At 39.9% G+C, this 12,466-nt stretch overlaps 1 protein-coding gene across 1 annotated transcript in view; it reads right to left on the reverse strand.

The window, feature by feature from the left end:
* Nucleotides 1-237: 237 nt before the first annotated feature.
* The window catches only part of TBL1XR1 (TBL1X/Y related 1), a 141,414-nt gene continuing 129,185 nt past the window's right edge, over nt 238-12,466 (reverse strand). Inside the window, 4 exon segments of the mRNA XM_051983193.1 lie at nt 238-6,700; nt 7,554-7,655; nt 10,716-10,881; nt 11,479-11,606. Coding sequence (XP_051839153.1) covers nt 6,674-6,700; nt 7,554-7,655; nt 10,716-10,881; nt 11,479-11,606 — 423 coding nt within the window. The 3' untranslated portion in view covers nt 238-6,673.

Genomic DNA, 12,466 nt, shown 5'->3' on the forward strand with positions numbered 1-12,466 from the left:
TAACTTTTGTGGCTTTCAGGGGTAGGAACCTCTTCTGGTGAGAAGTTATCCCAAGTATAGGCTCCAGCTAACTGAAGGCATCATTGCATTCTCCTGCCTCCTTCTTAATTATATCGGTGTTCAGCGCCTGCCCTGCTCGATTCTGCCAATGACCAAAAAACCCCAGGATTTCCATTTTCGACACACTATCAAATACTTTGTTGAATGTATTTTAAAAGATAAAGAAATTTCAAGGAATTCCTATAAAAATTTTAATACAAAATATTACAAGCTAGAACAAATCAGCGTGGAGATATGACATTTGATAAGAAGCACAGAAACACAAGTAGGTTAACATTTCATTGATGACTTGGAGATACTAATAATAAGCCTAGATACTGCAGTGAGAGGCACCATAAAACTTATTTGCACACAAATATATTGGGAAAATAGTAAAACCTAATTTGACATATAAGAACTATAATTTATAATAGTGAGGAAACCAAAAATTTCCCTATCTTTGCTTATGATTGGAAGCAAATAGTTGTACCATGTGTATGTGTGGACTTCTCCACTAGTGATCCTCAGTTCCATTTCAAAGGCTTAATATGTAATGGATTGGCTACAGTCTGTGTCATGCAATCAAAGGTAAGCCACTGATTGAGAAAGGCTACCTAAAAAACAACAACAACAACAACAACTGTAGTTTTCCTAACATAGGCTAAGGTTATGGTCAAGTAATAGTTGTAAACAGTTATGCTTTTATTAGAGTACTGAATTCAACTCAAAGGTTTTAAGGGAAAGGATGTTTACGGAAACATTCACATGCACACAAGGATCATTGGTATGGAAACACCTCCACGGGAGAGTTTAAAAGATTCTGATCAACTTCAATGAAAAATCAGAAACTAATGCCTGAGGGATGACATCGTCAGACATAGTGTTAATTAAGTCATCATTTAGTCTTTTTTAAAGGGAACAGTACACCTGGTCAGCTGAGGATGGCACCAAAAAAGGGTACTGATTTCCAACATTCACGAGGAGGAGTTGGGCCAAAGAAAGGTCTAAGGGAGAGTACAGCATCTTCAACACAAGAAAAATCCTTTCTTGTAAATCTAGTGGTGCTTGAGAAGATTGACTGAGCTCAAAGAACCCTTCAGTATTACATTATACAGTTAAAGAGTTCACTGATGAAACACTGAAAATAATTCATAGCAACTATTCATTCCTTAAATGACTAGATTCTTGCTTTAGTTTTATAATACAAAAGAGAGTGAAATCCAGATTAATTTAAGATCCTTTCTCTTAATCCTCAGAGGTTCAAAAATACTCATTGTATTGTAGGAAATGGAAAAGTGTCAATTTGCAAAATTTGATCTTAGGGATTGAATTGTTTTGAAATTGTGCTCATGCATCTTGAAAAAACACCATGACAGTTTCTAATTTCTTGGTGGAAGTTCTTATCTATTTTACATGGGTACATGAGAGACAATTGACATGCTCTGTTTATGATAACTAACTTAAGAGCAAAATAAGTTTATTCTACAATAGAACATTAAAGGAATAAAAATCAAGTCAAATGTAAACAAGAAATTGTAAACAAGAAAAAATTATAACACCCCTCTCTCTTGACCAGTAAATATTCTATACAAACTACATATGTATCAAAAATTTTATATTTATATTTATATTTTTATATATATTTATATATATTTATATATATATATACACAGCCAACATAATATCAAAATATATTTTATTCTGGACCTCTTTCAGATCTGATTCAAATTACAGTTGTCAGAGCAATACAATGCAAATGGAAACTGCAACAGGGACATGTGCCTCCGAGGGATGGGGGCATTGGGGTAAGCCATTGTGATGTAGAACCAAAATACATCCTAAGTGTAATTCACATGGTCCAGGACAGCCTAGAACATCTCTATCAGTCTTTCTTAGACAATAAAGATGAAAACTGAATAAAAGTCTTTTTAACAAGTACAAAAAACTGTCATGGGCTGGTTTACACTTTGACAACAGTTGTAAGTTAACTGGATAACTAAAGAAATGATGCAGACATTTGAATCCAGTGCTATAGGTAGGCTCACAGAATTAGACCCAAAGGATTTGTAAAAATCAAAATTAAACCATTACAACTACAATGTCAAAGTCAGGAGAGGAAAAAATTACTTCTGTATTCAAGGATTACAGAGCCGCAAAATGCAGCCTTTAAAAAAAAAAAAGAAAAGAAAAGAAAAAAGAAAGAAAGAAATGGATAAGTACACTGGACTAGATACAACATGCAGAATGTTTTCCTGAACTTATTCACAAATTCCAAAAAACATCATGAAGTAGCTTACTAGGAAAAAAAGGCATGCCCTAAGTCGTCACCCTGCATTAACATTGTAAACTTAGAGGCAGAAACAGAATGCTATACCTCCTCAGACTACTGATCTAAGATGCTCTATCTCTAAATCAGTGTATGGGAAAAAAAAAAAAAAAAAAAAGGAGGAGAAAAAAAATCCAACATAACTCGAACTTCTCACTTAAAAAATTCTTTTCTCTACCTTTAACCAGACTTATGTTTAAGAAAGAAACTCTTGATACTGAATTGTGATACTTCAGAGCTATCACTGGAAGAAAAGGTCATTCCTAACTTCCCTCCGCACCTTCCACTCTTTTTGACCCAAGAGAAAACTTTCAGGGTCTCTTGTTGATTTGCTGCTGTTCCCTAAATATGGGCATTTGCTGCCATGCCACAATGTTGGTCCGCCAAAAAGAGGGTTTCCTGGGAACTTTCAGATGTGACCTATTAGTAGTATGCATGTATCTGTCACCCAAATACTGTCTGCAACATGCTAGAGCAGAACACAGGATATGCAGAGAAACATGACATGCCCTGAGCTGAGGAAAATGAGCATCGCTCCTAATTGAGTAAATGGCACTAAGCAATATTTGAGACATCGTTTCTGCTCATCTAGTGAAACCCCAATTCCCCTCTGCCCACATAACTCCATGTGATTCACACAGAATCCCTCTGCAGAGCCCTGGACATATATTGCCCTTCAGGCCTGTCTATTCCAGAACTATAATTATACCCTCAACCAAACCATTCTACCTAAACAAAGCTAGCTCCTTAAAAATAGTCATCTCTCATTAAATAATCTATTTTGACATAAAGCAGGGAAAGGAAAAAAAGGAGTGCTTTAAAAGTGAAGTTAAATCAGCACAAATCTTTGGCCTTTCTCTTGACATCTGTACATGTCAAAAAGCAAGAAACCTTCCTGTACTTCTTTCATCTGGTGATTCCTGCATTTTGCACCATAATTAGTTGTTAAACCACAAAGGGAGGCACTTTTAGTATTTGTAAAAGGTGTTTCATCCTAAATCACATCTAACACTAGAGAATTGCTCATCATAACTGGATTATCAATAATAACCTAAGACCTACTTAAAATTTATCATGGCCTAAAATATATCAGAAAGTCAATGATGGGACCTGATCCACATTAAGAGAAAAGGGAACAAACACATGAGAACGTGGCTTCCTTCCCTACATGGATATATGAAGAATGAGATTCCTGCATAAGCTTTAGGAATGAATGGGAAACATGACAGCTCCTCTTACTTTACTTTCTCCTTTAACCAATCCCCGGAAGTATTCAGCTCTTTCTTCCCCATGATAACAAATTCATCAGCATAGCTTCTACTAAAATGATCAGAGTGCAATCTTACTCAGATCACAGAACGATCATATCCTCCTAGAAGAAGTATTACTATTTCAGTTACCAGCCCTTGGGGAGAATGGAGGGGTGGAGACAAATAAATCAGGAACTCCATAAATACAGTACTTCACAAAGCTGTGAAACTTAGTCTCTGGCCAGTACATTTATGCTCTAGACTCTTTTTTTTTTTTTTTAAACAGCTTAGGAGCAGCATCGTGGCACATCAGCAGGCAATGATGATACTGAGAACAGCAGCAAAAATAAATAAATAATCCAATGTTCATTAAGAGCCCAGGCCTACTACATGGATACCTCTCAGTAAGACGAGACTTCAGGGTAATAAAGCTCTGTATTTATAACTGTGTAGGGTTCCTATTATGGATTTTTTTTTTTTTTGTAAGGAAAATAGCCAAAGATCAAAAAAGGAAACATGACAATAGCATAAAAATGTAGCTGTCTATTCTGGCAGCCATATTGCAGAATTCCTTGACTATCTTTTTATAATCGGCTGAAAAAACCAGTCAATAACTGTATGCAAATGAATAAATTGTCCATATCAAAATACAAAAGTACTATCAATAATCACCTCTGACTTTCAGATTTAAATTCAGTGCAATTGACAAATGCATCGCTAAAGGAAAACGCAGCTTAAACATATTCAAAACATTTGTGTCTATTCCTGGGAGCACATTTAAAAATTATTGCACAGATTTTTTTTATTTTTTACTTTTTTTTTTTTTAAACAACAACAGAGGTCAGCCACGGACACAGACCTCCACCAATAAAAGTAGGATGTCCAAGTGCCAGATACTCAGTCTATGAGGTTTTCTACATAACTCACAAGGTAATTGTTCTAGATATCTTTCATGTGTTCCAAAACCCTAAAAAGAGCTGGCACAAAACCATCATGAATGACTGCCTTTCTGGATATGAATTATTATTTTTTTTAAAAAATGCTGTGATTTAGAATAGATTCTCCACTAATAATTGGAGAACATAGAAGAATGAATGTGGAATTAAGTGTATTTTCTTTACCAAAGGCCAATGCTATCCTACCTTAGCAAAATGAAGACTTGCTTCAAGTCATATTAGTTTGTAAAAATAGCAGAAAATCAATGGCAAAAAAAAGCTGCATTATTTGGGTTAAATCAATTTATGCCTAAACTAAGAACAAAGTAGATTAACTTTTTTAAAGCAATAATAGTCACAAAAATTATTAGTGATTGAAATAGTGTTATAAAATGGTTAACTTTGCAAAGCTCTGTGATAGAAGCTGTTCCTTAATTAAAACATCTGTGACATAAATTTAACAACTATACTCTTAGAAATTTATAGCCTCGGAATCTGGCATGAAACATGAAGTGACCCCTTTTCAACAGCACACACAAACAAAATGTGCTGAATTTACAAAAGAAATTTTGGTATACCCTAGTCACGTGAACAGAACAAAAGTTTGCTATCTGTTGAGAAAAATACTTGATATTGCAAACAGACTAAAGGACAATATAGTAGTGATTGATTAAAAATAGCAGCTTATACCTACTTATACTTGAAAAAAACATAGCCATAAGTTATAATAACTGCAGAATCAGAGCAGCAGAGATATTAGTGCAAGTATTATTATTTTTTAATAAGCTGAATCACTGCTATTTAAACACACCTTAAAGCAAGTCTTCTGTTCTAAAGATTTCTTTTGAAACTAAGGTAGTAAACATTTTGCCACATAATGGCAGTGTTATCAAATATATGCCAAAGGTATTTTGATTTATATAAAGAAAATTGACATGAGATTTTTTTTAATACTGGAATTTGGTTACATTATATATCAGCTCCTACACATAAGGTGTATATGCCTGGTAGAAGCAAATAAACCTATGTCCAGAAAGATTTCTATCTCTTAAAAACAAAACAAAAACACCCCAGAATGCTACTTTGCTCCTTTTCACAATAGTGCACAACTAAACCATAATTAACTATGGTCTTGAAGCAACAAGATTTTTTTTTTTTTTAAATGCAGCTCTTGTATTTGTAAATTTAAAAAAAAAAATTTTGTGCCCTTCGATTCTTAAGTTTGGCAGAAATATGTCCCAAATAAGAAACTTCTGCATTTCAGCCACACCACCAGAAAAACCAGAGCAGAATACCCTTACAAATAATGTACTTTCTTGATTAACATGACCAATGTCACATTTAAGATATATTTTTTTAAAATCAACCCTCACCCCAACACAAAACCAATGGAAAACGTGCTCTGAGAGCCACAGAATAGACCAAACCTCACTTGGCCTCTTCAAAACAATGCATTAAAATATTTTTAAAAGATTTTTTTTATGCTTAAAAGATGAAAATAATAAAAACAAGAAACAAGATTCACTCCCTTACTTCCTGCATCAGTAAACAAACCCAAAAAGAATGCTTGAAAAGCAAGAAACCACCCATGGCTGCATATTCACATATGTCCATTTTTTCTGTACACATAAACTGCTCAACTATTAAGGGAAATAAAAAAAAAAAAAAAGAAGAAGAAAAAGAAAAAGAAAAAAAAGAAAGAAAGGGAAAAAAAGATCCATCATAATGATTAGATGGGGAAGGGTTGGGGGAGAGGGCAGGGGGACGGGAAGGCTGCCGTTTGTCTCCCGATTTGGTGCACGTATGGTCTGCTTTTTTGTATAGTCTCGTTCCTTTCCTCTTCTGCTTTTCACATCCCAAGCTTCTAAACGCTATTTGGGGGCACAGCAGATAAGATGCCAGCACTTGGTGAACAGGATTCACAAGCTGTGACAAAACTCTGTCATCCTCTTCAGGGTGTAATTTTGCTTTGTTTCTATACAGTGTATGCCGAGATTTCTTTTAGATTTGGCTGTAGTGGACTGGCCATGGTTCCAGTGGGACTAGAGCAGTACATGGGTCAGGGACAGTCATTTTGGCTATGTACACATTCATAGTCGGTCCATGGCTTCCAACTAGTAGCACTATTTCCGTAGGTCTAGCACACAAACCTGTAACGAACAAAGTTGTTTCCAAGTTAACTGACTGGCATTTCAGAAAACCTTACATTCCCAGGACTAAGTGGGGTGGGGACACCTCCAAAATCAGGGCTGGGTTCTAAAAATGACAACATGAGCAATGACGGCACCGGGCCCTGTGCCAGAGCTGGAAGAAGGCTGCAGGGGAGAGGGCTCGCCCGCTGCCTCGGGGACAAAGGAAATTGGAGAGAACCTTCCTACTTGAACTGCCAGTCCCAGAGGCTTGAGCTCAACTACTTCAAGGCCCAACCCCCCGAGTGGAGGCCCTATGTGCTCCTTGAGGAGCCCCCGGGGAGACACTCAAGGTACGAGCACTAACAGCCTGCCCTAAGGCAGCAGTCCATCCCTCTAGACCATCACCCATTTTTTTAAAGGTGTATTTTATTGGGGGGTTGCCACACATTAAATAACTAGCTCACTGTTTGCTCTTTCATATAAGAGACTAACTAATAAAGGCCTTCTGGCAGATTAACTATCAATTTGTTGATCATAAAGAATAACCAAATACATCAAAAAGAACCTAATTTGTAGAATCATCGTATACATAGCGAAGACAACATAGTCTTTAGGAAAAGGGCAAAGATATTTAAAAGGATTGACAGGGCAGCTAGGTGGTGCATGGGAGAGAGCACCAGCCCTGAAGTCAGGAGGGCCTGAGTTAAATCTGGACTCAGTCACTTAACGCTTCCCAGCTGTGTGATCCTAGGCAAGTCACCTAACCCCAAGGCCCTCAGCAAACAACCAACCAACCAAATGAAGGAATGACTCGTCACGAGAGCCGTTCCTCCTCCCTGGGGAGCTCTGGCAGCCGTTCTGTTATACTTACTGAACCATCTGATGCACTGGCTCCAACTTTGTCTCCCGCTGCATTCCAGCAAACCTCAAAGATTCCCCCTGTTCCCCTATAGCTATGAACTAGGGCACCCGTCTGAAAAGAGAGAGATCATTTTTTAAAAATCACATTAACGATATTTATGAGTTGAACTACAGCATCATAAATGCATTCCCCAAAGCAAAAAAGCTTACAGCATCACTGAAGACACAGAAATTAAGACAAGCTAGAAATTGCACACTTGTAGTCTCAGCAAGTTACCTGAAAAACGTGAATAGAGGCCTGGAATCGAACAATAAAGTACCCTGCAGGGCTCACTGGCAAAAGTGGCCTAAGATAACCATAGCTTCTCCACGTGCAGGGGATGGCCCACGCTGCTGCCCCCTACTGGGGAGGGCCATGCTCTCTGGGAAGGGGCCACAAAGACCCCCAAGGCCAGCCCGGCGGGATTTCCAACCAGGTTAGCACCTGGGTGTCCCACAGAGCTGGGGCAACTTCTCTTCTCATTCCACATTCACCTGGTCCTGTTAGCTCCTCTGAATTCAATTATTATCTCTAATTTGATGATCCCCATCTACATATCTAGCCCTAATCTCTCTGCTAATCTCCAAATGCCTTTCCTACAGACACTAGAAGTGAATTCATTATCTTTCCTCCCCAAACTTCTCCATTCCCAGGCCCCAAACACAACTCCTCTCTTTCCCAACCTCCCCACACCCCACATCTAATGCAGGCTATGATTTTACCTTCACACCGTCTTGGGAACACGTCCCCTTCTCTGCTATGATAGAGCCGTCCCTCTGGTCCAGGCCTGATTGGTCTCCCTGCCACACTCTCCACCCTTTCTTCAGCTACCAACATGATTTCCCTGAAGTCTAGGTCTGAGACATAATCCCCATGTGCTCCATAAACTCCAGGGGCTTCCTAGCACTGCCGGGATCCAACAGGCACTCATCCCGTCTCCACCCAATTCCAAGCTTTTCATCCCTGGCCTTCTCTCCCCTGCCAGGGTATATGGGGCCTTCCCTGAGGACTGGCCCTCTCGTGGGAGGGGTCTGCCTTCACTCTCACAGCTGGGCAGAACGGCCTCAAACCTGTCAGTGGGCTGTGTCCACCCCAAGGATGGGAAGGAGCAAACAACTTGTTCTAACGGCCACGAAGGCCACTGTAGCAAGTGCTGTGGTGCCCTCGGGGCTCCACGAGGCCAGCTCATTCTAGGCTATCACCAATCTGGGTTTTGTCCTGCCTCTGGACCGTGATGACTCAGGAAGAGAGAATGAGGCTGACAACTCTGGGCATCCTGTCTCGGTTCATATCAAGTCAAGACATTACCCACGATAAGACCTTCCTTAAAAAAGACAAACAACAATAGCTTCCCCCCTTCCACACCCCCAAACTCAAAACCCAGACTCCAAGAGACTCCAAATTAAGAGTATCTATTCCATATCATATCTCTTGCCTTCTTTCCCTCTTTTTTAATTTAATATTTTATTTTTCCCAAGTATATGTCAAAACAATTTTAACATTTTTCCTGAAATTTTGAATTTCAATTTCTTTCCTCCTTTCCCGACCATTAAAATTGCTTTTTCTTTAAAAAAAATTTTTTTTTAAATTTTCAGCTCCAAATTATCTTTTTCCTTTTATCCTCCAACCCATCTATTGGGAAAGCAAGAAACACATCTCTATTATACATATGAAGTCATGCAATGCCTATTTCCAGAGTAGTCAGACAGGAAAGAGGAAAAAGCAATTTCTTTCTTGGGGGAAGAAGGGTATGAGAGAAGAGAATTTGGAATTGAAAACATTCAAATTAAGCTTAAAAAACAAAAAACAAAGAAAGAATCTCTTTTAGGAAGGATGAAAAGTTCCTTGAGGGCAGTACTATCTCACTTCGGTATTTGCATACTATAATTTGCCTTATTTACAGGAGGTCCTTAATAAATTCTGATGGACAATAGTTTCCTATGGAAAAAGTGCAATTTTCTGACTACATATTAAGTGGATGATTGGGGGAAAAGGGAATAATGGTAGTCACTAATTCTAACCTCAGCAGAGGTAGGAAAAGTGAGTAAAAACTGAAAGGGAATCATTTTTTGAAAATCAAATTCCAGACCTATATTGGAGAGTAACATAAACATGGCCTGGTCACAGCAAAACTACCCCTTGGACAACAGCCTTCCATCTCAATTCCACTAGTATGGCAAATCTAGTTTATATTCCTAACTGATTTATGAAATTTGGGGGAAATCACATTAAATGTGCTTTAAGAAAAGTAAAAGCTTAGCTGTCTGTCAAATACAAACTGTGCACAACACCCACTTTTCTCTCCAAATGTGATCTTATTAGAAAGGGAGGTGAACTCTGTCTTCAGCTACAACTACTCCCTTTTTCGGGGTGGCTGAAATGTTGTATAGCAATGAGCTCTACTGATAAGTTGTATGAATCCCATCCAATCTGGGAGTTCTGGGAGTCCAGGTAGCTTTTCATCATAACTTAACTCACTTGATTTAATCTTGATGAATAAGAGTCATTGGAAAACTTAAATGAGGGATTAAGTTTGACAAAGGTTGAATGTCAAGGATTCTCATGGGACATCAGTGTGTAATGATCTGCAATTTCTTCCACAGATCTCCAAATGGAGGAACTTCTTTCATAAACTTTCGGTAGGTGGCCGCCTGCCGTAAGGGTCTCAGATTAGACTTAAAGCCTGGTCTTCTAGACTCCACCAGCATTCACGGACATTTGTTAACTGTCAAGCCAAGGAAAACACAGAACACTCCCTGACCTTAAGAAATCAATATTGTTTTAGAGGTCAGTGTTTCCCTGGATGCATTTATTCATTCTCAAAAGCAGGCTAGAAAAATGAAATCCCAGAAGAAAGGAAAAGACTAACAACGGGGCTACAGTTTTAGAGTCTAACAGAACTTAACTGAAGCAACTTTTGCAGTGCCCAGGGCCTTCATTAGGAAAAATGGGGAAGTCGCCAGCAGCAGCCAAAGCCTAGACATCAACAAGGGTTATACAAGATGCCTTCACCCTCTGCCTAGATGCTACCTCACCTATTATTTAAAAACAGACTTTTAGCTCTGCCCGTTGTGGGCTCCTCTCCAAGTCTGCTTAGGCACTTAACAACAGGTCCAGGATCAGAAAGCATACCTGCGTGTTCCAGATGTGCACACATTTGTCGAAGGAGCCACTCGCCAGGTACCTGCCGTCAGGACTGAAAGCCACGCTGTACACAGGCTCTTGGTGCTTTGTCAAAGTGTGGATGCAGATGCCCCGGTCCACGTCCCATAACCGAACAGTAGAGTCAAAGGATGCACTGGAGGAGGGAGCAAGAGGAAAACAGGACGACTTCACCATAACAGAAAGGCCGCTATTTTTCTTGACTCCTCTCCTGTGCAGGAGACCAATGTCCCCTCCTCCCTTCAAGGCACCCCCGAGGCAGGCCCGTGGCCTCAACACTGGGGGCCACATCAGCCATAGGCCGGCTCCTCCGGGGCAGGAATCAGTCAAACGGGGACCAAAGATCCACAAATTAGAGCACGTCAGCATAGGCTGGACTACTATGTCTATGTGTTCCTAATGATTCTATACAGCTTCAGAAGCCAAAGAGTGTCCTCTGACTCAGTAAGGATGCTTTCTGAAACACTGTTAAATGGCACTACTCTCTTGCTTTCAGGCATGGACCAGACCATCTCTTAGATCTCCAATTTCCCCTTTTCTACATATAAACCAAGAATCAGGAGACCAGAGAACATCCAGCCTAACTCCCTGGCGCTGCCAATGGACACCGAAGAAGGAAGGTGGCCCCAGATCCCGGCCAGCTCCTTTCCAGCCACTGGGCGCAGAACAAGAGCACCAGATTCAGCAGGTCCTTATGAAGCGACCACATTTGCAGGTTTCCCTGAAGTCTTACCTGGCCAGCATGAGGTTGGCATTTGGGTTGTTTGTTCCTGGTCCTGTGGGACTCCATTTGATAGTATAAATTTCTTTATTATGTGCTTGCAAATCATGGACACAACTCTCTTGTTTCATACTCCATATCTAGAAGAGTAAAAAAAGAACACGAATCACCATTCTAGTACCAGATGGGCAGAGACCTCCCACTTCATAGGTTACAGAGCTGAGGCCCAGATGAGCACCTGGCCTAGGGCCCCACCGGCAGCCAAAAGGCTGAGGTGAGACCCAAGGGAGCCACATTTCAGGACTTGGCTGGCTCCAAGTTGTGAGTGAGCCCAGAGCTGAGAGCAGGCTGAAGTCTCCCGGTTTTCCAGCTGGCCGGTGCTCAGACAACAGGAGAGATTCTCCCACAGGCAGCACCCATCTCCTTTCAGGGGATCCACTTGGACATGCCAGATGGAGGGAGGAGCTGAGACATTATGAGTCCAATCACAAGCTGAGCTGGGTGAATAAAGTGACAGGTCCCATGACCCACACCGGTTTGGGTCCTGATACTTGGATGGGGTACACTGATATTTCCCCCAACATAAAAAGCTTAGGTCCCTTCACTTGAAGATACTCAAGCACAATTTGAAAGATTTCGATTTTCATTGTAAATATTGGTCAATAATCATAGGAAAAAGCACAAAATGGGAGAGCTGCTGCTCCTTTCCTGTTTTCCAATATATTTTTTAGCTCACAGCAGAGAAGGTACCACAAAGAGCCCAGTTTTTATGATGATTACTAACGAGGACGATAACACGAGAAAGCTCCCTTTGTAGTCAGGATGAGGATCTTGCAAGAGATGTCAGTCAGTGACTTAACCAGTCTGAGTACCAGTCAAACATTAAGAATATTAGTGTGATCCACAGCTCAGCAAATCTATGACTTGAAAAAAGAGGGATTTAAAATTCCCTTCCTTAAAAGGTGAGTTTCTATATAGCTAGGAGAAACTTATAAAATGT

The sequence above is a fragment of the Antechinus flavipes genome, chromosome 3, assembly GCF_016432865.1.
Source record: "Antechinus flavipes isolate AdamAnt ecotype Samford, QLD, Australia chromosome 3, AdamAnt_v2, whole genome shotgun sequence".
NCBI classification, from domain to species: Eukaryota; Metazoa; Chordata; class Mammalia; order Dasyuromorphia; family Dasyuridae; genus Antechinus; species Antechinus flavipes.